The 27682-nt window shown below is 37.4% G+C and overlaps 1 protein-coding gene across 1 annotated transcript in view; it reads right to left on the minus strand.

The window, feature by feature from the left end:
* Positions 1–1357: 1357 nt before the first annotated feature.
* Positions 1358–27682, minus strand: part of LRGUK (leucine rich repeats and guanylate kinase domain containing) — a 107272-nt gene continuing 80947 nt past the window's right edge. The window contains exons 16-20 of the mRNA XM_003791666.3: positions 21396–21535; positions 16623–16711; positions 14384–14527; positions 6040–6179; positions 1358–1574 (exon numbers count right to left, since the gene is read on the minus strand). Of these exons, the coding sequence (XP_003791714.1) occupies positions 1393–1574; positions 6040–6179; positions 14384–14527; positions 16623–16711; positions 21396–21535 (695 nt within the window). The 3' untranslated portion in view covers positions 1358–1392. The remainder of the gene's footprint in view (positions 1575–6039; positions 6180–14383; positions 14528–16622; positions 16712–21395; positions 21536–27682) is intronic.

The raw sequence follows: 27682 nt of genomic DNA on the forward strand, positions 1-27682 counted from the left end.
GGGACTAAGGGTGAGGTCATAGTTTTACCCCATGGTGTTTGGCTGGAGCAGGGCAGCTATTATCTAGAAGTTTTCCACATTTTGAGGCTGTCCCTTTCCTAGTCCTTTGCCTAGAGAGAGGAGACTTCTGTTGATGCTTTTGTGGATGTATCCATTAGTGTCTTCAGATTGTAGTTCAGGATATATGAGGAAAAGGTAAACCCAGAGAACTCACCACCATGTTGCCACTCAGATTCTGAGATCCCTATCCTATCTGCCTTCTTTTCATGTCTCAGAGTTTTCTTATGTGTGTTTTACATATAGTGTTCAGGATTTTAGCTGTACTTACTGGGAAAAATAAGGAAATGCTCATCTCCATGTCATCTCAAATTGGAAATATTATTTTTATATTTTCTAATGTCCCTAAAATAGTTCATGACATTTTTTTTAAAGACGGGAGGATGCTTGTGAAAGTTCAACTATTCTTGAAGATTCATAAGGCACCACGAGCCACCCTCTGTCTCCTACTTCTCTGAAAAAGATGGCTTTTTTTCCCTGTTCAGCCTTGTCCTCTCCTCAAGGGTCCCCCACCCGAAAACCCCAGAAAAGACTCTTAGCCTGTGCCTGTTTGAGAACAAGGCTGGGTGGAAGACAGGAGATTGTAGCAAAATATGTTGACCTCAATTTTGTTATGGAGAAGAGGGTTACTAAAGGGGATTTGGATATCTCAAAAAGGAAAGTTATTAGAGGATTCTGATCTAAAAATATTTAACAATTAGTATAATACTATGGAGGTGCACGTTTACATTAGCCATCATGCATAGAGGACTCAGAAAGAAATTATTTACCAAATCAAAGTGAAGTATCTCAATGTTTTAATAATAGGGATAGCCTTACTGGCACATATTAGCTAAATACCAACCTTGTCTATGAACTACGCAATATGTTTTCCTGCAAAAATCACAAAGAAGATAAAAGTCCTTTAAAAACATTTCTTTTGACAAGCAATATATAATCAGATCAGGAAAATGATTCAGTCCCATAGTATATACACTAATGTTATAAATGGACACATTGAGATTTAAGAGCACAATCCCATTTGGATATATCAAAAAAAATCGCTATGCATATAGCATTGCAGAGATCTTGAGAGACTTTGCCATCTGATGTTTTCAGAGCAGGAAGCAGGTGCAAAAATCATTTGTAGCGATAGAAGGAAACCAAAATGACATTTGTAAAAGCTGCAGATAACTCACATTAAAAAAGGAAAAATTAATTAAATAAATAAAAGACACTATTCAGAGAATCATAAAAATAAATTGATTTAGGGAATTAAGGCAGGTGGAACATTCTTTGGTAAGTAAATGGTTGTGTGAGAAAGAGCTGGATCCATGGCCAGGTAAGGCAAAGGGATTACATGTTATCAGTGCAGTTTTCCATGTTAAGGTCAGATGTTAATTGCTGGACATGGCGGCCCTGAGGGATTGGAGGGAGGGTAGGTTTGGTGTTGGAACCCTGGCGAATGACAGCTGGGATTGACGGCCTTCTGGACTGGAGAGACTCTTTTTCATGTGGAAATGATTGCATATGTAGTGCTGTAAAACATTAAGAAAAAAATGATACATTATATGTAGTGAATCTCTTGGTACACAAAACAAAGAAAATAAGCATTGCATGATAAAAACACCAGAATAATTTTTAGAATTAATTTATGACAAACAATAAGGAATGAATGACATCCAATGAAGAAAAATGGTGAAGGAGATCAGACTATTATGCACATAGTGGAACAAGCCTTGGGGTGTGTGAACTTGGCCAATGACCAGAAGGTTGCCATTGGAAGCAATCACTATGCTACACTTCCACCCTGCTTACCCCTTCCATAACAGTGCCTGATGCCCTCTTCTTTCACACATGCTGATTCAGGCCAGATGGACACAGGGCTGGGAACACACACACACACACACACACACACACACACACTCTGTGAAGTCCTTCTTAGAGAAGCATCATCTAAAGCCCTCTAAGATTGATCTCTTCACCAAGTAGCATGACATCTGGAGCTAGGTTTCTCTGAGGACTGTGGGAAATAGAAGGAGTTTGGAAGATGCAGATCAAAGACAGAGGCCTGGTGGCCACAGAGGATGCCCAGCTCTTATTGGGGGAGAAAGCAGTGTCACAGGGCTTGAGAAAGTGAAGCAGAGGATTCTACAGAGAGTGAGAAAAAAGGAATGAGGTATACAGTCAGAAAGATTGGATCTACTGGCCATACCAAAGCAATCCAAAAAAGGGAAAACTGACCTCGTTTAGTTATATTCAGAGAACAACAGGACACTACCTGAGAAGATGATGCTGTGTTAACAGAGGACCAAGAGAAAGAAGAGAAAGCTCTTGCTCATTTGCTTCCTTTCATTTTTCACCATGGAAATGTTCTTTGAACAGGAAAGTATAAGGCAACCAAAGAAGAAAACAGACAGTAGGAGAGTAGGCCTTCTTTTTAATAAGTTCAAGCTTCCACAACTAGATAAATTACTTCTCAGGATACTGACATTACTTAAACATGCAGTTTTAGTGTAACCTGCCATTTGAGAACTTACTGGCAGTGAGAAAAGTCCTGGATACAAATAATATTGCCAGTTTAAAAGCAGGAATAAGGATTTACAAAACAGTATATTTGACTTTAAGCCTTAGCCAATTTCAGCTTATTAAAGAAATAATTTACATTTAGAAATACGGCAGTAAGCTGAGCACCCTAGAGCACCAGCCCTGCAGACCAGGAGCAGTGAGTTCAAACCTCACCTGAGCCTGATCAAAAAAAAGAAAGAAAGAAAGAAAGAAAATATTATAGTAAATAATGAACGTTAGAAGAGATTTGCAAGGAAAATTTACTTCAAATTAACTTAATTTCCATTTTACTTAGGCAGGGGTCAAAAAACTGGGGCCTGTAGGCCACATCTGGTGGGCAGTCTGTTTTTGCAAATAAAGTTTATTGGAACCCAGTCCATGTCCATTCACTTACATACTGTTTATGCTCAGTCTACAATGGCAGCATTGAACGGTTACAAAACAGCCCACACGGCCCACAAAGCCAAAAGCATTTACTGTGTGGCCCTTTACAGAAGGCTTGCTGACCTCTAGAGTTAGAAAATACTACTGATGGAAGGTATCTTTATTTCTGCAGGGTGTTTATCAAAGTTCTCACTTGAATACACAAGAGAGATGTAAATAGTGGTTACATAGTAAGTGGACTTTCCCTGGAACTGAGTCTCCAGAGATTTGTCACAGTACACAACTCTTGGGCAACTTCTGCTAACTCTGACAAAGGCTTGATTTTTATATTTCAAAAATCTATAAAATAGTGAATATGGGAGATAATCAGGTTCGAATGATCTAATCAAGCTGGAATGTGAGGCTGAAACCAAAATGATAAAAAGATGAAAATGAAAGTTACATTTATATTAAAAAAAATCAACTGTACATATACTGGATGATAGAGACCTGGTTTGGCAGTTCCTATGAAACAGGCATAAGAGTTTCATTGATCCAGAGCCAGCACTGTGATATATGTGCCCACAGCACATGGGCATATTAAGAAGCTCTGCATTCTCCCATGGAAAGACTAAATAACCAGAGAATAGCTGAGAAATAACCTTCCAGGAGCTCTGGAGTCAGTCAGATATGTACAGTAACCAAACAAATGCCCAAATCAAGAAAAGGCCACATTCAAGATGGGAGGAATTTCCATAGTGTTTTTAGTCCCCCTTTCCCCCAGGTCTCCCCAGCATCCTACAGTGGGATTTGGAAAAGTATCACCAGTTCTCTAGTTTTCCTTCTGTGAGCCAGAGAGAGTAGAATAGACTTAGTTTGACTGCTGAAAGGGTCTCTGTATTATCTAACTCAGAGTTCAGGTAGCCCAACGAAGTCTATCTGGGATCTCAAACCAGGAAACACCAAAGGAAACAGCAGGCATGGCTCATGAAAACCATGAGGGGCTACTACCTGGGGAACAATGGGACAGCTAAAGCCAGAGGTAAGAAGCAGAGGTAAGATTGTTAGGAAAGGGAAGACATTTAAAAGCAGCTGGGTATACTGGGAATTTGGAAAAAGTACAGACACAAGCCCAGGGAAAAAGCATACCCAGAAAAGGCCTGAAAAGATGTCAAGGCTTCATGCAGGCCTTCTCAGAGGCTCAGAGCACACCCTGCTAATTAGTGAAGGTCTTCCCTGCACTGACCAGTCCACAGCCTGGTGGACTATGCAGAGGTGGCTATTTTTTTCAAATGCCTGATTTTCAACAAAAGATCACAAAGCAAGGAAGAAACAGAAAAACATGGCCCATTCAAAGGAACAAAATAAATCTATAAAAACTACCCCTAAAGAAAACCAACACAATCTTCTGCTATGTGTATGAAAATACCTAGCAAGTATATAGCAACTGACTTCTTACTTATACCATAGGCTCATCTTATCTGGTCCTATAATATGTGTTACACTATAATATACATATTTGTGTTACAGTAATATACAGAGTGGACATAAAGTTCATGTGAAATTTAAAATAGACAACTATTCACATAAACTTTATGGTCATCTTGTATGATAATATTATATCTTTGTAGGACAGATGTTATTATTCCCAAGGCTCAAATGTTAACTGACTTGCACAATCTTAAATAGCCAGATAGCACAGAAATGGAAATAGAACCCAAGTCTTCTGATCCCCAACCTAATGCTCTTTCCACTGTAACATATTGCAAATATTACAAACAACAGCTCCATTTTGCTTTGGCCACACTCTGTTTGGAAAGCAGTGCTTGACTCGAACTAAACCATTTGAGGGAGGATACAGGTGGAGGAAAGAAAATGAGATAGGGATGATCTGGGACACTGTCCTATGGGAAGCCAAAAACATAACAAGCCTTGTGCCATGTTTGGTCCAGAGCTCCTGGTCCCCTCAGGCCCTGGGATGGCAGGTTATAGCCATTAAGGGCTGTGATATAACGTAGATAACATACTGGAGGATTGGGATTATGTGCTGGAGCTTTGGTGTTGGAATTCTATTCCTTGTGTCCTCCATGATAAAATTCTTGAAACTATCTTATTTTGACTAATGATCAAAATAGTGCTACAACTGAAAGGGAGTCTACATTTGAATTAGCTAGACTACACACCTGCTTTAATAACCCCTTCCTTTTGGAGATACCGTCTTCTGTGTCTTGTCCTATGCAACCTAAGATGTCTATATTCTCTTTCTAGTTCCTGTGGTCACCCAAGCAAGCAGGGTTCAAGAATATCCTCTTCTGGGCTTGGGCAGAACACCCTCCACCCACAAGACTACAAATTGTGGCTCCCTCCTAGCCTGCAGGTCCTAGGGAATTCTCCCCCCTTACTCATCCCTCTATCAATTACTTGAAAAGCCCCCTCTTCTATCCTGACATCGGGATTACATTCTCACTTTCATTTCTAGTTCTTCAGTTTCCCCACTCTGGTCAAACTTTTCACTCAGTGTTATTTATGAACACTGCCACCAAGCCCAAAGAGAAAAATTCAATGGCTCTTCTGTCTCTGCCTGACACACACATTCACGTGTGTACTGGGGGAGGAAGGGGGCAAAGACAGGCAAGAGGGGGCTGAATGAGATTCTTGAAGCGCCAAACCAGAAGAATTCTTCCAAGCCTCCACAATGAAAGATTGGACAGCAATTGGAAACCCTCTAGGTTTCTCCTCTTCTTCGGCAAATGGGGTTTCAGTCACCAAAGACCTTCTCCAGAGAGCGTGTACCCCTCACCCCAGACTCTCCCAGGTAGTGTGGCTAGCTGGGCAGAGCAAAAGCTTGCCCTCTAAGTAGCTAAGTGACCTTGGGCATATTCTGACCTTTCTGAACATTGTTTCTCATCTGTAACAACTGGGAACAAAATAAGGCACCCTACTCCAGAGGGAAATTCTGACTTCACACACCTATTAAAAAAAAATCTAGAACCGTCAGAAGGACAGAGAGAGACATATATAAATAATAAATATATGTTTGTATTTATAGAGCCCATGTAAAACAATTCCTACCTTTTAAGGCATAATCCAAGTCACCCTCACTCACTGTTGATCCTGGGCGTGAAGAAATGCTCCCCTCTGGAGGCTGAAAAGACCATTCTTTGGACCATGGATAGGGCTGAAATAATGCAGAATATTTCACGGAAGTTAACCTGAAAAAAATAAAAAGTGAAAGATGTTTTTGAGATGCCAGACAACTACAGGGCATATGATCTCTGCCTCTGATTTCACTGGGTTGCCTTTATCAAGTCCTGTCAGTAGTTTGTAACATGTCTCTACTGAGCTGGCTTTAAATGGTATCTGCAGCCCATGCTACATAGCAGCTGGCGTATCTGAAAGTGCATTAAGTACTTTACACATTAGCATGAAATTCCCATCCATTATACAAAACCCAACTGAGTACCTACTGAGAGCAAGGAATCACAACAGGTGCTAGAGAATAAAACAAGATGAGTAAGGCACAAATCCCAATCTCTAGGACTTCAGAATCAAGGACAATTTTTAGATGGCAGTTTTTGCTATTTAAAGGATAGCAATAACAAGATCTGAAGCCCAAATTGGGCATACCTAAAGCTAGTTCTGGGGGACTGTGATTTTTATCTCCCTATTTAGGATAAGCTTGGGGTATGATCAGTGTACCCGAAACCCTGTTTCTGGGCCAATGCACTTCCTACTGCCAAGTTCCTCTCCTGTGGGGTTCACCTGTGTCCTGGCTTCCTCCCAGAGAGGCAGCTCTACCAGGGCAGCTTATCATGCAAAGCATCGCAAAGTAGCTGATTTTGGTTTACAGTCCTCAGGTCTCATGGTTTGGGACCCTTCACTTGTACAATTGTGCTTGACTCCCACCAAATTTGCTAAAGAATTTGAAACTTATCACATGAAAATGGCTGATTCTTAAACCGCTATTTTTTGGAGAAAAAAATAACAAGTCTTAAAGGCATATAGAACTGGAACTCACATGGTAGCTTTTCTGGCATAAACAGGAGGGTGCGAGAGATTTATTGGGTGGTTTCCTCACTAAAGGTTGAAGTCACACCATGAGTCCCTGTCTCAGTAAGGGGGATAGTAAGGTGGAAGGGTTCCTCTACTATGCACCCCATACCTCTCATCTTGGGACCCCAAAGTATGTTTAGGCTCTTTTCCCTTTTCTGGTGGGTTTCCTTTCTTCAACTAAATGATTCTGGAATCCTTCTTAGTCAAGGTTAACTTCAGGAATGATAGGAAGAAGCTGGCGTGGAAGATTAACAGGACAAAGACAGAGTAGATACCTTTAAAGAGTGGATTTGGGGCTGGAAGTAGGATAATTCACCTAATAAAAAGGCAAGATGGGGAAACATGAGGTTTCTGGAGTTGTGTCACCATTGGGCCTTGGGGAGAGGGTGCCATAGCCAAGGTAACAAGCTTCTCTTTTGAGTTGGCCACAGGGGGTCTGCTCCAGCCCAGGTTTCTGGGTCTCCTGGGCCAATGACTCCAAGAACAGATGGTGGCTGATATAAATAAACACTTGATAGACCACACCCTTGACCTCACTGGCTGTCTCACTGATGAGTGCCCTCAGTTGCTAGAAAGACTTAGATATTCTTCTTAGCAAAGTATCTTAAGAATGGAAGAATGGAAGGAAAAGTATCCAATGAAACCAATGTCATAAAAAGCTATAATCCAATTATAGCCCAAGGCGAAGGGAAAGGGGAGGGAGGAGGGGGAAGGGAGGGTGGGTGGAGGGAGAGTAATTGGTAGGACCACACCTATGGTGCACCTTACAAGGGTACATGTGAAATTTACTAGATGTAGAATATAAATGTCTTAACACAATAACTAAGAAAATGCTGTGAAGGCTATGTTGACCAGTTTGATGAAAGCATTTCAAATTGTATGTAAAATCAGCACATTGTACCCATGATTGCATTAATGTACACAGCTATGATTTAATTAAAAAAAAAAAAAAAAGAACGAAAGTCTTTGGCAAGGGATCCTGCTGAAGCCAAGCAAAAAAGTTCTCCCCACTCCTCATGCATCCACAAAAAGAAAGATTTCCAGTTACCAGTGAATGTCAAAAAGAACAGGTACAGATGTAGGCAAACCTCTCAGACAGAGAGTTCAAATATGAATATGGGGCCTTCATATTTTTAAAAGTTCAAGAAGGTTCCTTTAGCATGCAATAGAGAATGTGAATTCTCTGTTGGGAATTTTGGGACATGTTGGGAGGATTTAGCAAATAAGAGGTGGTTGGAGGAGAAAAAAGAAAATGCAGGGAAAAAAGAAACTCCTTTTTAGAAGATAATGAACACCAGGCAAAAAAATATATCTGAATTAATTGCTTTTCATTCCTCACAGACTTTCCTGTGTTTCTGGTGTTTCTCTCATACATGTCTAATCTCTTCAGTTAGATTCTAAGCCTTGCAGATGGTACAGACAAGTGGCATAGCACAGAGACTCTGGAGCATTTTTGGCCTGGGCTGAGACCTTAGCTCTGAAACTTATTAGTTACCTGTCCTTGAGCAAGTCCCTTAGCCCATTAATTAACTTGCCTCAGTTGTCACATTTTAAAAGTGGGGATAATGGCAGTATCAATCCTTGTGAGGAAGTTGTTGAAAATGAATACGTATCTGTGTGGAAATGACATATATCACATTCCCAGAACAGGAATCAGCACATGTAAGTGCCCTACGAGATCTGCTGTTTCTGTCCTCCTGCCTCTCCCAGCCCATGCACATTTACACTTCAGTTCAATAGTCTTAGGTGGACTTATCTTTAATCATTGCATTAATTTCCTTAAAATAACGTTTGTTAAGTGTTTCTCATTATAAAAGCAAAACATATACATTATAGGCAATATAGAAACTACAGAAAACTAGAAGGAAAAGAGGAAAACCACACATAGAAAACAATTATTACATTTTGGCTCTTGTTTTTTCTACACATAGTTTTGCTTTTTCATTTTATATAATTGTGCACATTTTCAGTGAACAATTTTATGTTGTTAACAGTTCTCTGAATACTGGTGTTTAATGGCTGCACAACCATCTCTTGAGTATATGCTTTATACATTGTTTGATCATTCCTTTATTTTTAGGCACTCAGGTTCTTTACAACTTTTTGTTATAATGAAATATATATATATTTCATTTTATATATATGATTAATATATATAATGATTTTCTGCATTTTGAGTTATTTTATTAGTATATCCTGTGGGCTTGAATGTTTTTGTCCCATTCCTCCCAAATTCATATGTTGAAATCCTAACTTCCAAGATGACAGCATTAAGAGGTGGGATCGTGAGGGTGGAGCCCTTGTGAATGGGATGAGTGCCCTTCTGAAAGTGACCCTGGAGAGCTCCCGGCCCCTTCCATTGTATGAGGACAAAGCAAGAAGTTGCCAGCTACAAATCAGGAAGTGGGCACTGACCACACACTATATCTGCTAATCCCCTGATCTTAGACTCTCAGCCTCAAAAACTGTAAGAAATAATTTTCTGTTGCTGATAAGCCACAAAGTATACGGTATTTCATTATAGCAGGATGAATGGACAAAGACAGTATCAATTCCTGGACATTGGATAACTGGGTCAATGGTAAATATATTTTTTATAATTGTGATAAAAATGAATTACTCTCCAAAAAGTTGGGAAATTGTAGACCCCCACCAACCTTGTGCCTTTAAGCAGTATTTTTCTCTCATACCACTTTTTTAATAATTTAGAAAAAATAGCTTTTCTGACTATGAATCAAAACATAGCATATTATTAAAATACTTTCTAATTACAAGCACAAGTGAACATTATTTCTTATATTTATTAATTAGCTTCCCATATCCTGCCCTTTTGTGTATGTCTTCTGCTCATTTGTCTATTGAAGACTTTAGTGTTTTTCTTATCGATTTGTGTGAATTCTTTGTACTCTGAATATGAACCCTTTTGTTGTATTTTATATAGCTTACTGTTTTCTTTTAAAATTTGTTTTGGACCTAAAGAAACTTAAAATGTTTATATAATCAAAATATATTCATCTTTTGAAATTTTCCCTCATATCACCAAAAACTTTTCATTACCATTTTAATCAACTTAATTGTATATGTATGGTTAAAACGAAGTCAAATTGTACAGAAGGGCTTACAATACAAAAACACCAACCCAGGTCCCACCTCTCCCAAGCCCAGTTTTACTCTCAGAGAATTAACTATTTTTAACCATGTCTTTTCTAAATATTCAACAATATCTTATTTCTAAATAATACATTACTGACCTTTATTGATGTATCAGTTTTAAATATATCTGTTGATACAGGATTTTTGCCATAATAAAGAAGGTGTATCACACTCCCCAAACAGTTCTGTCTCTTTTCTCAGTTCCTCCATCTGTTAGACCTACATCTTCATATACCGTATTTAAAAACCTCCATTTCTTCTTCCATCAACAACAGATGGTAATAATATTGGCCCTTCACCTTCAACCTTTGTGATTAGAGGTCTTTTCTGTCATAGTTCTGTCTTTTCATGATTTTGTCAAAGGTTGAATTAAAATGTTGAAAATTAATAGATAATCGTTCGTTACATAACCCAAAATTTAGCTGTAACTATACTTTCCTCTCTGTAGTTCCAATGTAATGATCTCTATCCCACAAAGAAGTATGTTTTTAGGATCAAGTTTAAGTTGACCTTCACTTATTCACACACTACATTTAACTTAGGTTTATATCTGGCATAGCAAAGCCTGATGCAAATGGGTCTATACAAAATAAGCCCAACATTTAATGAGGGTAACTATGTCTACTAGGAGATATTATGATTGTGGCAGAGACAGAAAGGTAGAAGAAGATGAGTGAGATGTCCCCAGGAGCTTGAGGCTCTACTATTAAAAACAGTCTAATTGGCTATCTGGTCCTGTCCTTGAGCCAGGAGGAAAGGCAGTGGGCAGTATAAGCATACTGAAGGTGACACAAAGCACAGTGTGGAGCCACTCACAGTGTCTGAACTATGTTTGAATGGCAAGCAGAAGCTACAGCACTTAGAAGTTTTGTCTACTTGTTACCAAGTGGGAAGTTTTGTCTACTTGCTACTAAGTGGGAGAGAAGTCTAATTGCTTGCTTGAAAGAGGGTCCATCTTACCATTTTGGGCTGAGTTCTTAAGATGTCTTCCTTTTGTCAGACAACAGCTTTTGGAAACCCCTCACCAAGACCCCCTTTATAGAGCATTCGTGGTCCCAAGAGATCTTGTTTCCTAATCTCTTGTTCCCATATAGGGTAATTGAGCATGTCCAAGAAGCTACTTCCTAGAGAAGAATAAGCTGAGACCAATATTGCCAACATCTAGAGTTTCCAGTCCTGGACAAGTCTTTTCTTTCTTCTTGCAGTGGAAAAGTACCATTATTAAGCTATGCATGGAATCTTCTTTCTAAATTTTTACCTAGACTGAGTCTTTTCCCCTTGAATATAGCCTGAGATACATTTATGGTTTAAAGGATAGCTCTTTTGTTTCAAATAATAGAAGTATAAAAATTTTCTCTTTTCTTTAAGCACAAAAAGTAATAAAGTGATATAAATATAACATAAAGAAGATATTAGGTTAAATTTATAACATACAATTAAATATATGCATATGATATAAAAATATAGTATGTTAAAGGGAACACAGAAGGAAAATGGCAGGAAGAATATCACTGGATTTTTAATACATATTGTATTATATTACTATGGCTCTATAACAAAGTACCATGAACTGAGTGGCTTAAACAACAGAAATTTATTGTCTCACAGGTCTGGGGGTCAGAACTCAGACATCAAGGCAGCAGCAGGGTTAGCTCCTTCTGAGGGAAGAGAAGGAGGATCATTCCATGCCTCTCTCCTAGCTCTGGGGTTTGCTGGTTACCTTTGGGGCTCCTTGATTTCTGCCCCATCAATCTCAGCCTTCATCACAGGTCATTCTCCCCATGTGTGTATCTGTGTCCCTTTTGTATGAGAACAGTTGGATGAGGGGGACTGTTCTACTCCAGTCTGACCTCATATTAACTAATTACCTCTGAAATGACCCTACTTGCAAATAAGATCACATTCTGAGGTGCTTGGAGTTAGCACCACAACATATGAATTTGGGGTAGGGTGGGGGTCACAGTTCACTTATAACACATACATATTGGTTTCTTATTTTTGGAAAAAAATATGTCTGCATTTAAAAAACACACCAAAATAGGGATCACATACCAAGTTCTGCCTTTTAGTAATTACTTTTCCTTTGTATCAAAGTATGAAACAAATATGTGTTGAAAGTCAGAGGAAAGTGGTGAAGTTGAAAGACACATGCATGGCCACATATGAGGTGTCAGACTCAGGGGAAGGGATAACATGTAAGCCTACTGCAGTCTATTGGGAATTTTGTTTTCTCTTTCTCACTGTATTTCCATCAGCCTAACTTTGAGTACTAACAATCCAGAGCTCCAACAAGTCCTTGGAGATCCACAGTTTCAACATTGCTATAAAAAGCTAACTAACTACAATGCTAGGTCTCTAGTATCTAGTGAAAAACACAGAACCATTTGCAAGGGATAGTTTTTTCTTATCATCAAATTTACAAAAGGAAACTCAAACTGTCACAGTAATAAAACTTAGGAATGAAAGAAAACATTGCACATTTTTGAAATTATCACTCTCATTATGACAAATCACCATCATAAAATATCCCTGTGCTATGGACGACTTCTAAAATAACTTTTTAAAGTTATAATAGTATTTTAAAAATTATAAAACTGCTTGCTGCTGAAAATATGAGGGAAGAACAAAAAAACAAAAATCACCCATAATCCCATCATTAGAACATAATAATATAGTATTTTGGTATATATTTTTTTGGTGTTTTTCTCATTTATTGAATATTGAATCAAATTCTCATGATGTTTAAAAACATCATATATATATATCCTATGCAGATAATTTAGAAGTTATAGGGAAAAAAGATAATGAAGAAAATTAAAATAACTGGCAATTCTAAAAGATTGTTCATTGTTAACATGGATATTCTTCTCTCAGTCACATTTCTTGTCTAATGTCTGGTACATTGCCATGTATTTGTACCCTCTAGAGAGACTCCCATAACTACAGGTCTCTTCTGAAGAGTTCTTCACTTGGTTCTCTGCCACTGGTCTGGCCATAAATGATTGGCTAAAGGATGGATATGTGACAGAGAGTCAACCAATCTTTTGACCACACCATAACCTATGAAGGCCCTAGTTAGAGATCTCTACCCAAGAGGATCCCACACCAAGTAGATGACAACTAACCCAGCCAGCCAGATCTTGGCATGGGGAGTTTGCACTTAAGATCTACAGAGAGATGGTCCATTGTAGTGGCAGGAACAACCAAAAGAGAAAAAGGAAGTAGTAGAATGCCCACAAAGTCAGACATTAAAATCAGTGGCAGAGGTTCTGGTGTGGTCCACATGAGGTCCTCAACCTGCACATATTCAGCTTTTGAACCACAGAATTATTTATTGACATATTAAACATTGAAGCCCAGAAATGTCATTATCATGTCAATGTCATTTGTCATTTATTTTATGACAAATCACCATCATAAAATATCCCTTTGCTATGGATGACTTCTAAAATAACTTTTTAAAGTTATAATAGTATTTTAAAAATTATAAAACTGCTCGCTGCTGAAAATATGAGGGAAGAACAAAAAAACAAAAATCAGCCATAATCCCATCATTAGAACATAATAATATAGTATTTTGGTATATAAATATATAAATATCTTTTATATATTGGACATCACTTAGTAAACATTTTGAAATACATGTGGTAGCATTGTACTAATCAGAGATGTTGGTTGCAAATTGTAGACACCAACTTGGCTAATTGAAATATTAAAAAGGGAGTAGTTAGAAGGCTTTGGGGAGGTTTATAGAATGAACAGAAACTAGAGAACTGGAGTTAAAAACTGGGCAGGAACCAAGAGCTAGGTAGGAGAGGAGAACTCAGCTGCGTGGCAATACAGGAAGACATCAGCAGAACAGCATTGCTGTGCTTGGATTGTAGAGTGCATACCTGGGCCCTTCCTCTGAGCTGTTAGTTCTGCTTCTGGCAACTCTAATATTAATCTCTAACTATCCCTACATCTTTGTGTTATTCCATCAAGATTCAAAGTCCCAGACAAATACTGCCAGCTGTATGAACCTGCATTATACTCAGATGCCTGTGCCCTCCCTAGAGGGGCAGGGTCTCCGCCCTTCAGATTTCACAGTGGAAGGTGGGGCCTTGCTTCCTGGTTTTAGAATTTCTCTGAAGCCTAGAGATGAGCACCATGATTTTAACTAACCAGCAGAAAAATAAATAATTCTATTTAACAAAACTTCTCAACTCACCTCTTTTCAAAGGAAAGTTTAGAATAATCCAATGATCCAACGGGAAGTTTATAATAATCTTCACTAAGATCAAAACTTTTCTGTAGCTCTTCTAAATTTATATAATCACTTAGACCACTGGTGAAAGGTACTGGTACTAAACCCCTGAAATTAGAAATTAAAAAAAAAAAAATCCAAAGAGTTTTATAATGGTACCAAGCATACACATATGTAATACCTAAATACTGACCATGATCTCTCACATAAATGTAAATACCAATAAAATCTATGTTAAATAATGTCATGTATCCACTCACATCAGAGCTTATCTTAGTTACCGGCACCATTACATTCTAATTTGAAGATTAAGCAAATTTGCATTGTGGTGAATATTTCTTATCTATTAAACCATTAATATAGGCAAATTATCTTCCTTGAGATTCATATGTATTTTATTATAAACCCTAGACTATTTGTTATGCAAGGTTTAACAAATAAAAAATTAAAATAGATCTTTGCTAATTTTATTTATAATCTCATGCTCTAAATATATCCAAGTAAAATATTTCTAAAAATCCTAATATTATACTCCCCACCAAACTCTAACATAAAATATTCTTTTTTTAAAACCTCATATATGCTATATGCTGACCTGTAGATTTGCTAGAGTTGCTATACGCAAAGCAGCCCAAGGGCACATAAATGTTAGCAAAACTCAGAGCATCTGTCAGTACTTGTGATGCTCTGTTTGGAGTTCACATTTAAAACTGCTTGGGGCCAGGCACCGTGGCTCACACCTGTAATCTCAGCACCTTGGGAGGCTGTGGCAGGCTGATTGCTTGAGCTTGGGAGTTCAAGACCAGCCTGAGTGAGACCCCATGTCTAAAATACAGCCAGGCACCTGGAGTTCCAGCTACTCAGGAGGCTGAGGCAAGTGAATCGGTTGAGCCCAAGAGTTTGAGGTTGCTGTGAGTTATGACGTCATGGCATTCTACCCAGGGTGACAAAGCAAGACTCTGTCTCCAATAAATAAATAAATAAATAATAAATAAATAAATAAAAATACAACTGCTTGAGTTCTGTCTTCAGAGTATTCAAATAGGCCTGGTGTCCTACTTCAGCTCTTCTGGGGAGACTGTCTATTTACTGGCACTATTCTCTTGACCCTTCAATAGAACTGTACATACACCACACAACCTATCCTTTCAATCAGACCATCCAAAGATAACCTGTCAACATGAAGAAAATTAATAGCACTTTTTTCCTATGGTAGCAGATGAGTAGATTAAAACTTCACAGTATTTATATTGATTAAAGATTCTCAATAGATAGCTTAAGATCATAGATAATAAAAAGAAGTAAAATTGAAAAAAACTTTAAATGGCTTTTAACATTCTGCTTCCTCCAGTCACTGCTTTATTAATTTTACTAAAATATTTGTTTTCAATGTTATAACTATGATATTTGTCAGTGTTCTTAGCAACTTTCTAACAATAGGAACTTCTCCATTTTCTATACAAATATTCTAAAAAGTTTTACAGAAAGGAGAATTCAGAACACTGAAACCTGTAAATTAATATCAGGCAAGAATTATATGTAAGAAAATATCATGCAAACCTTCCATAATCATCCAATGATCTGATTATTCATTTTGAGTAAAACTTAAAGCACAAATATGCCTCTTCATGTATAATAATTAATATAAAAATAATTATCATAGCCATTAGCATCCATGAAATCCATATCACGTGGCAGGCACTAAGTGAAACATTCCATGCTAAGGATTCAAAACTCATGGATTACTGAAGGTACAATGGTCCTCCTTCCTGTGGAATTTGCAGTCTAACATGGAAAAGAAACACTAAACAAATGATGCCACAGATAATTAATTACCATCATTTTGAGAGTCAGGAAAGACAAGTAGAGGGTACTCAACAGGATATAAGGGACCTGCAGTCAATGAATAGCCTTGGAGGAGGCTGATACTTATATTCAGACACTACTAGAAATATGATTTTTGCAGGTTGCGAAAACCATCAGTTTCTAGTAGCTATGAGCATATTATGCCATTTTAAAAAATATTAAAGAAATGAAAAGGAAACACATCTTCTAGAATTGGGTTGATTTTTGAATCACTGGGTCCATTTTAATACCAAGGTCTCTGTTTAGGTTGATGATTTAGGACTCATTTGGACATATCTGAACACTAGAAAATCAATGTGAAGTTACTGAGGTATAAATTAATGTGATAAATTGCTACCTTTGAAATAGGAGTGTATGATCAGGGGGTGTCCTTCCCATTAGGGCCTGTCGGGCTGTCTCATGCTGTCTGCATATAGAGTCTCTTTCCTAAGGAAGAAATACAATCAGAAAATTATATTTACATTAAAAATATATCAGATGATCAAAATAGCCAGAATAATTCTCTTCTTACTAGAGATTGACAAATATGTAGAATGAAGAAGGGGGGAAAAGGCTTAAGAAACAATTGATATTTATTCAGTGGAAAGAAAATAGAAAACTTTATACTTAAAACCAAAATTTTTTATAAAGACTATAACTTAATATATAAACTTTATTTGACATCTAAATAATGTTAATTTTTATTAATATTTTAGATTTGTATTTGGTATCTTTCTAATAAGACTATAAACTTCTCAAGGATACAGATTATTATTGTCTTTTTAGTCTTGCAGATCTTAGCACATATGGTAGCTTAGTGATTGACTGAACATACGGTACCAAAGTAGTAAAAGCCGGGAGGTCTTTCTGCCACACTTCATCAGCATCACCATCACCATTGATACTTAGTAAGCATCTTACTAAGGGATACAGAGATGTAAGAGACACAGCCTCTGCACTCAAAAGTTTTATAAACTGGTGTCAAATGGGAATTTTAAAAAGAGGGAAAAGAGAAACAAGATAGCACATGCTGTTTTATAAAAACCCATGTGTTTACATATGGCTCATCTGCTACGGGATGACCTGTTTAAGCAACTGTCCATAAAGTAGACTTGCAAACCTGATATATTTAACTCTTAATTTACAAAAAAGATAAATTAGCAACTGCTTATCTGTTTCATGTAAAGGCTATTATTGATAAAGAGATTATGATAACATTTACTTAAATAGCAAGTACATTTAAAATACATTGTTCTTGGCTTGCAGTAACTTAATCTAAAATAAGCCATGCTGTTTTGATTTTTATGTTGTTACCACGCTCCACTGTAAGTTGTGGAGGATAAAATTGCCTGGGGGATAACAACAAACAAGCCTATTAGAGAAAGTATACACACCACAGTTAAAGGTAGGGAACCACAGCTCCAGATCAGCCCCTTGTCTTAGCCTAGGGGCCTAGCATAGTTTGAAGGGTTTGTATGTCTTTTAGAGAAACTTTTTTAAAAATCAGTTTTTAGATTTTAAGTAGATTTGATTCTAAAAACATTATTGCATTGCAAAAACTTATCTATAGGGGTGCTAAGATTGGCACACCAAGCATCTCTGGAAACATGTCACATACACGAGATCAGAAGTCCCTTTGGTCACTGCTGTACCCCCTGCTCACAGCACACTTACCTTAGTACAAAGCAGAAGCTTAATGAATATTTAATTCACAAGAGTGTAAGTTTGGGAGAATAATATAAAGAATGAATAATGTTTACTATTCTTTGTGATCTAAACTAGAATTTGCTGTTAACTGTTCTTATTTTGAAAACATCTAGGTCAAGCTTTCAAAATTGTTCCTTAGAAACCATCACATGGGAGAGCTAACGTGGTCACCCACTGAACAGAGTCTCAGGAGGATATTTGATCACCAAGACCATTTTACTCCTTCCCTAATCATGAGCTCTGTGCTTCTATATAACTGAGAAAAGAAAATTTTGTTGGTGTGTCTAGGGAAGACTGCAATTAAACAAGAAAGAAACAAGACCTATTTAAATTAAATTTCACCATTTAAAAACTATATACTGAACAACTCCATAAATACATCAAAATAGCCTCATATTACTATATAATAACTGTATATTAAACAAATTTTCTGTGAATTTATTATTTTGTTTTTTGTTTGTGTTTGTCATTCACTGTCACATGAATTTGCCATTATTTTGCTCCAAATCACTCTAAATTAGTACATTTACTACTATAATTTCACTTTTTACCATCCTTATTTTTTCCCTGTCGATGATTGATTTAAATTATATCATAACTGGGAAGGGACAGTGGTAGGGGCGGCATAATTTTTGGATCTTCAGAATCTCTACATGAAAATAGCTATATAAACTAAATAGCAAAATCAAAAACATTAAAAAAAATTTATAACAAAACCAGGTTTCTCCTCAAACCCCAAAATATAGGTGGGCCTCTATTAGCCACAATGCCTGCATGGAATCAGTGTCTATGCAGTGAGAAACATAGCAAGTGAAAGACCTGAGAACAGGAGAATGCCAAGACAACTTAAAAATTAGTAAAGTATCTCAGGAATGGAAAAAATATATATCCAATGTATTCAGTACTACTATGAAACCAATTTATAATCACTCACACTTTCATATGAAAGATGAATCACAACTATAGCCTAGGATGAAGGAGGGAAGCGGAGGGAGAGGGGAAGAGAGGGAGATGGGTCAATAGAGGGAGGGGTAATAGGGGGACCACACCTATGGAGCATATTGCAAGTACAAGTTGGGTCTACCAGGTGTAGAACACAAATGTCTTAACACTGTAATTGGGTAAATGAGGTGAAGGCTATGTTAATTAGTAGGAGGTAAGTACTCCAATGTGTATAAATAATCAACATGTTGAATTCCCCCCACCCAAAAAAAAACTTTAAAAAAATCATCAAAGTTTATGATTACAGGAAAACTAATATCTCTGTAGATCATTCTAGTCATAATAGTGATGTTTATTCTATACATGAGTACAGTCACTGATTCCAAAACCAGCTTTTTGAAAGCAGCTGTGAATTACATTTAGGGCAATTGTGTTCCACATAGCAGTAATATTCTTCATTGGATAAAGAACATGACATTTAAAAAACATATATTCACTGGAAAGCAAAGCAGGACAGTTTGGGAAACACAGCTGAAACACGGGTGGGGTTGTTCCCACTCCAACCGTGGGTGAGTATAAGAGGTACACAATAAGTTCTAAAGGAGCTGGATCAACTATGAATGCTTGACAATGACCTACCAGGCCTCCTTTTTAAGACAGTCCCCGACCCCCAACTAAGAGAAGTTGATGGGAGTAGAATAAAAATTCATTAGGACAGAATCAACAGAGTCAAAAGAAAGAGAAAGTCTAGACCATAGGGGTGGGGTGGGGTTAAATGGAGCCAGGAAATCTCAGGAAAGAAGCTGCCATATTATTTTGATGTTATTTGAAGAAAACATGGCCCTAGAAATATCAAGCCATACCATCCAAAAAAGCCAAGATACCAAGGGCAGAGGAAGAAATTGTAGACTGAGCTAGAAAGAGCTGAATTTCCCAGGACTAGAATGACAGGATGATGGCCACCTCATGTAGAGGAAGACTTAGTTGTTCAATGCTACTCAGCACCACAGGGTGCAGCAAGATCTCAGCAGTAGGTCTTAAAAAACAGCTACTAAAAGTAGAAGAGAGGAGGTGGAACTTAGGGTCTTAGGAGCATCACCATGATAACCCTGGTGGCTCGGAGGCCAGAGGCCCTTTCTTGATTTTCTAGGATAGTGTAACCCTCAGCATTCTTGAACTTAATCCAAATGCAAGGAGTGATCCTCATTCTAATGACTTTATGTTTGATTTCCCACAAACCCAGCAGAGGGGAACAACTCCAGATTCATTTTATTTGAGATAAATGTGACTTTCTTTCACTCAAGCATCATGACACGCACTTATGTTATTTATAGACATTTAGAATGCACCCACCTCCTCTTGCTTCTGCACACACAGGCTAATGTAACCTCCATGGCATGGCCTAAAAAGTCAAGCTTTCTGGTTAGATTCACTTGTCTTCAGCAACATAAATTAAAGAGATGGAGTGAAGTTGCTTGGAATTACAGGCACAGAACCAAGAGGTCATGAAGAGCTGGGACTGGACAGTAGATGAAAGTGTTCTCCAGTTAGTGAGAGAGAATGAGTGAGTGGAAGAGGCTGGCCAGGACAGAGAAAGAACAACAGAACATCCAGGAAGCGGAAACAGAAATCCTGCTTCTTGAGCTTGGACAAACAATGATTATGACTTAATCAGAGTAGACCATGTAGATATGTCTACACACCACAACCTGAGATGTTTTGTCTGAAGTAACCAGTAACCAATCTGATTCTTTTGACCACTGCCCAGGGTTGTGACTTTAGAAGATGATGCAATTATCAATACTTGCTTAGAATAGGCTAGCCTTAAGGAAACATAGCCAAGGAGTTGACTAAAGGAGTCAGAATAAAAGTTCTATCAGGTCTGTGTAAACTGCAATTGCAACTATTTAAGTCTTTTTGTATTCCCCCGATCATCAGCTAAAAATGATTACAAATGGAAAATGAATACAACTCTAATCTGAATATTGTGCCAATCTGGCATTTCATACACCTGCCCAAGCTGATTTCTCCAAGCTTTCAGAGCACTAATTTGGGACAAAGTTATATGACTGGTTTAAGTAGTGGGAAGTTATAAAAATGGACTCTTTGAGTGGACTCACTTTTTAAGCTTAGTCCTCCAACCCAAAATTATATTCTAGCAACAAAGCACATTTTCCCTTGAAATACATATTTTACTGTGTTAATTTTATGGTAGTGCTTTTCTGGTCTTGCTAAATAGAAGTTAAGTGTCAGAGTTTTCACTGGGAGCCTGGAAGAAGGGTATTCACAACATCTCATATTGAATATTCTACTTTTAGAATCAGTGTTTATTGTTAGAGATGTAAAAAATCTTATCTTCAGCTGATGTCAGTGAGAGAATGGTTTTGGGAAAACTTATTAGTCTCAAAATATGAATTCCCCTTTGAGTCCGACATTGTACCCTGCACTCAGTTGCTACCTCACTCCTCGATCCCTCCCTTACCACTGGTGATTTTTTCTCTGAAAGTTTAGTCCATAATTTAATAAAGTAGTTTCTGTTTGTAGTATGCAAGAAATCATCCACATTCTTGGAAGTATCCGTCCCAGGAGGCTCTTCAGTTCTCAGGGGTAATGTCTGAACATCTGGCAGGGGGGAAAAAAAGTTTAAAATTAAAGGCATAAAGTAGAATAAGGGAACTTTCCAAAGTGATAGGAATATTTTACATTTTTATATGTCCAAATGCAATAAACTATGCATTAAATAAATATGTTAGAATAAAATAATAATAATAATAATAAATGAGCTTGTAAGACCTAGTTGACATATCCTATGAATATAACTAGTACTCAATATAGCTTATAAATGGCATTAAAGAAACTAAAACATGTCAAAAACAATGGCTTTTGGATACTTAATCAAAAGTTATCATTATAATTACTTTCCATTTTATGAAATTCTTCAAAAGTGCCAAAAAGAGAATAAAACATGCAATTCTAAGAAGAAATTTGAAATAAAATGATTAGGTCACCATTCAATAAAGTTTATTCATAAATGATGTCTAATTTTTCCTTTAAAACATTGGAACATCCATAGACCTACAATATAATCATACTGTATAAATATTTATTACTACTCATTTCCAGAGGGTCCAGGTACAAATACCTTTGACTATACAGAAGCATCAACATTCTCAGAAATATTGCTTGTAAAATGCTAATGTAAATGATTTCCACATGTGCCTCTATAAGCACATGACTAAGCAAACATGGGAAGTGATCCCTACTTGAATACAAAAAGAAAAAAAGCCCACTAATTTATAACAGAAATTTGTTTTTAATGCATAACAACCAGAAACAGAGAAGGAAAAATTTGTAAGTGCTATAAGTGAAGTAAAGATAGTAAGTCAGAGGAGTATGACTTGATGCCAAGATGTCAGAGGACATAAGGGGCTAATGCTGGAACACCTGAACTGAGAGGGGAGGCCACAGCTTCTGCATGCTTGGCATATAAGACCTGGGCTCTTTGTAAGTTAAGAAGCTATAACAGGGGTATCACCTGCGCATAGTCTACCCTGGACAGAGGTAGGAACACTTGTGCGAAATCAGACCTCTCCTTTTGTGCTATGTGTGGAGATGGAATCCGAACTAAAACTCCCACCAAATTGTGTGGCAATTCCAAACCAATAACACAAAGTAAAATTAGTTGCAGAGAAGTAAAATTATTTAATCATGATAGGAAAGTCAAAAGCTCCATAACCCAGCACCTGTCTTAAGAGAGAGGGTAAGAGATTCAACAAATGCAACAAATGGACAAGAAATATATTCTTGATATATTCTGATAATAGAAAAAACTAAAAAGCAACATGAAAATAATGCTGCTTATAAAAAAAGGATAAAGCAAACAATAGTGTGTAGAAATATTCTTTGTTGAATTTTTGTGATTAAAAAAGTCATTTGGTCCATATTTATTGAACACATCTGCGATATACCATATGGTGCTCTGAATGTTGGGGATATGGCAGTAAATAAAAGTTCTTGACCTGTGGGGAATACATTTTAATGTTGAAGAAAGACAAATAACATATTAAATAAGGTCAGATGGGGTGGACCAAGATGGTGCACCAGAAGGATAGTTCAGATGAGTTCCCCTACAATGACTGGAAAAAAAGAGAGAACTCAGCCATATCTAGCATGGGAACCTTACCCAGAGTTGTAGCTCAGGGAGCACAGCAAGGAGGTGGTGAGCTGGACCCAGCATATGATCTGGAGTGGTTGAAATCTGATCAAATAGGCAAGATTGTGACCAGCTGGGATCACCTGGCCCACCACAGAGGTCCAGGATGGGAGGAAGCCTTTCTGGAGTTCTCAGTTGTTGGGGGAAGCTGCACATTGAGTGGGAAGCTTGGAAGCATGGGCAGACTTGAATAGTATACAGAAACCAGATTTCAAGGCCGGGGAAGGTTGTGAGAAGGTCTTAGCAGGGGCCAAAAGCATGGCCATTTTAATTCCACCAGCTGGGATCAGAACTTCACTCATGGGACAGGTTGAGGGACTCTTGCACCCCACAGGAATTGGAGTTGGGGGCACTGTGAGACCTGCCCCTATAGGATTCTTGTGAGCTTTAAGATCCCAACCCAGCAGTGTCTGAATGTTGAGGAAATAACCAGGCGATCATTGAAGGCAACTAAGTTAGGAATAAGTATCACAGAGGTTGCTGGTTGTGCTGTCTCCTGAACAAAAAATACATAGTGCCACCTGGTGTCCTGGAGACATATTGTAAAAAGAATGTAACATTGTCATCAAGAGGAAGAACTTCTGTATTTTTGGCCACGAGGAAGAGTTTGGCTTTGTTCAGGCTGAAGTCATTTCAAGACCTAAACTCTGAAACAAGGTAATTTGAAGCAATAGAGGCAGTGAGAAGGAAAAAGGACAAGGAGGTGAACAAGAAGAAAGAACACATGAGGAGAAACCAACAGAAAAATTTGGGCAACAGGAGAAACTGAAACACAGCAATTCCCCCAAGGGACCATGGGGTTGCTACTGCAGAAGACTCTACCTATAAAGAATTAATGGGTTTGACAGAAAGGGAATTTAAAATATGGATGATAAAGACAATAAAAGGAATGGACAAGAAAAAATGGAAAGACAGAACCAAAAGTCAGACAAGAGATATGTAGAATATAGAAAAATATAGCAGAGATTAAGGAAATCAAGGAGATAATCAGGGAATGTAAAGATGCAGTGGAAAGGATCAAAAATAGGTTAGACAACGAAGAAGAAAGAAGCTCAGAGCTAGAGGATAAAGTGTTCAAGTTAACCCAGGTGGTTAAAAAGGCAGAAAAGAAGAGAGAGAAAGTAGAACAGGTGCTTAGAGAACTATGAGACTCTACAAAGTGTTCAAACAAATGAATAATGATTCCTGAAGGGGAAGTAGATTGTCCCATAGGAATGGAAGCCCTACTGGAGACTATCATAAATAAAAACTTCCCAAGTTTTATTAAAGATCCTCAAACAATCCTTTCAGATGGGATATCAAATCCCAGGTCATCCCAATTCAAACAGAGCTTCTCCTACACACATTGTAATGAACCTATCCAAAATCAATATGAAAAAAAACAATTATACAAGAAGCCAGGAGTAAGTGCCAACTGACCTACAGAGATAGAGCCATTAGGACGACATCAGACTTTTCAACTAAAAATTTCCAAGCCAGAAGAGCATGGTAATACACTTTCAACATTCTTAAACAAAACAATTTTCAGCTCAGAATTCTGTATCCTGCTAAACTAAGCTTCAAATTGATGGAGAAATAAAATCTTTTGTGGATTTACAAACACTGAGGAAATTCACTGTAAGAAGACCAGCTCTACAGGAAATATTTGGATCTATTCTCAACACTAGCCATCACAACAGATCAGCAGCAAAGTAAACAACCAGAAGCTAAAAATCAAAACTTAGTTTCCACTATGGTGCAAAGGATAAAACTACACAATGGACTTTCACCAAATAAGATGAACAGAACTTCACCACACTTAACCAATTCTCTCAATAAATGTCAATGGACTGAATTCACCACTGAAGAGGCACAGGCTTGCTGATTGGATAAAAAAGCACAAGCCATCCATATGCTATCTCCAGGAGACACCTCTAGCCTTGAAGGACAAATCAAGACTCAGAACTAAGGGATGAAAAACAGTATTTCAAACAAATGGAAATCAGAAGAAAGGAAGGGTTGCAATCTTATTTTTAGATACAAGTGGATGTAAAGCAACTAAAGTTAAGAAAGACAAAGATGGACACTTTATATTGGTCAAAGGAACAATACAACAAGAAGATATTTCAAATTTAAATATTCATGCACCCAACTTAAATGCTCCCAGATTTATGAAACAGACCTTGATGGGCCTGAATAATATAGATATCCCCTAACACCCTAATATTTGGGGACTTTAATATTCCTCTGACAGAATTGGACAGACCCTCTAAACAGAAATTAAACAAAGATACAAAGGACTTAAATGTGACCCTAGAACAAATGGGATTAATATACATGTACAGAACACACCATCCCAAAGCTAAAAAGTATACATTTTTCTGTTGAGCCCATGCCAAGTACTCCATAATCAACTACATCCAAGTATACAACTCAAACCTCAACAAAATTAAAAGAATAAAGATTATACCTTGTATCTTCTCACACCACAGGTGATAAAGGAGGAACTCAACTCCATCAAAAATGTTCATCCCCACACAAAGACTTGGAAATTAAACGACCTTATGCTGAATGGTAGTTGGGTTCAGGAAGAGATAAAAGAGGAAATTGTTAAATTCCTCAAACATAACAACAATGAAGACACAAGTTACCAAAACCCGTGGGATACAGTAAAAGCAGTCTTAAGAGGGAAATTTATCACATGAGATGTCTACATAGAAAAACAGAAACAGTGCATCAACAAACTCATGAACCATCTTATAGAATTGGAAAAAGAAGAACCATCTAATCCTAAACCCAACAGAAGAAAAGAAATAACCAAAATTAAAATCAGAGATTAATGAAATTGAAAACAAAAGAATCATTTAGAAAATTGATGAAACAAAAAGTTGTTTTTTCAAATAACTAAATAAAATCAATAAATCTTTGGCCAGATTAACTAGAAACATAAAGTAAAATCTCTAATAACCTAAATCAGAAACAAGAAAGGGGAAATAACAACAGATGCCACAGATATATAAGAGATCATCTCTGAGTACTACAAGAAACTCTATGTCCAGAAATTAGACTGTAGAGGAAATAGATCAGTACCTGGAATTAAACCCTCTCCCTACACTTAACCAAGAAGAAATAAATTTAATGAACAGACCAATTTCAAGAACTGAGATCAAAGAAATAATAAAAAAATCTCCCAACCAAAAAATGCCCTGGGCCAGATGACTTCACACCAGAATTCTATCAAACCGTCAAAGAAGAGCTTATACCCATTCTGCAGAGATTATTCCAAAAACTTGAGAAGGAAGGAATCTTCCCCAACATATTCTATGAAGCAAACATCACTATGATACCAAAACCAGGGAAAAAACCCAACTAAAAAGAATTTCAGACCAATTTCACTAATGAATATAGATGCAAAAATTCTCAATAAAGTCCTAGCCAATAGATTACACAGCTACACACTGAAAAAAAAAAATCATTCAGGCAGTGCCTGTGGCTCAAAGGAGTAGGGCACTGGCCCCATATACCAGAGGTGGTGGGTTCAAACCTGATCCCGGCCAAAACTGAAAAAAAAAATCATTTATCACAATCAAGTAGGTTTCATCCCAGGCATGCAAGGCTGGTTTAACATACAAAAGTCCATAAACATAATTCACCATATCAACAGAAGCAAAAACAAAAGACCATATGAGCCTCTCAATAGATGCAGAAAAAGCATTTGACAAAATTTAGTATCCTTTTTTAATTAGCACACTTACTTAAGAATATAGGCATAGATGGTACATTTCTTAATCTGATTGAAGCCACCTACAACAAATCCACAGCTGACATTATACTGAATGGCAGAAAACTAAAAACTTTTCCACTTAGAACTGGAACCAGACAAGGTTGTCCTCCATCACCACTAATATTTAACATAGTGTTGGAAGTTCTAGCCAGTGCAATCAGGCAAGAGAAGAACAGAAAGGGCATCCAAATGTGAGCGGAAGAGGCCAAACTCTTGCTTTTTGCTGACAATATGATCTTATACTTAGAGAACCCCAAAGACTCAACCACAAGATTCCTAGAAGTGAAAAAAAATACAGCAATATTTCAGGATATAAAATCAGTGCCCACAAATCAGTAGCCATTGTATATGCCAATAATAGCCAAGATGAGAAGCTAATCAAGGACACAATTCCCTTCACAGTAGCTTCAAAACAAATGAATCACCTAGAAATATACATGACAAAAGAAATGAAGGACCTCTACAAAGAAAATTATGAAACCCTAAGAAAAGAAATAGAGGAAGATATTAACAAATGGAAGAACTGCTCTTGGCTGTGAAGAATCAACTTTGTGAAAATGTTTATACTACCCAAAGCAATCTACAGATTCAATGCAAGCCCCATTGAAATACCATCATCATACTTTCAGGATATGGAAAAAATAATTCTTCATTCTGTATGGGACCAGAAGAAACCCTATATAGCCAAGGCAATTCTTAGTAATAAAAACAAAGCTGGGGTTATCACCTTACCACCCTGTCAAGGCCATGGTGATCAAAAAAGCAAGGTATTTGCACAAAAATAGAGACATTG

Source organism: Otolemur garnettii, unplaced genomic scaffold (genome assembly GCF_000181295.1).
Source record: "Otolemur garnettii isolate 467f Iridium unplaced genomic scaffold, OtoGar3 scaffold00049, whole genome shotgun sequence".
Taxonomy (NCBI): Eukaryota; Metazoa; Chordata; class Mammalia; order Primates; family Galagidae; genus Otolemur; species Otolemur garnettii.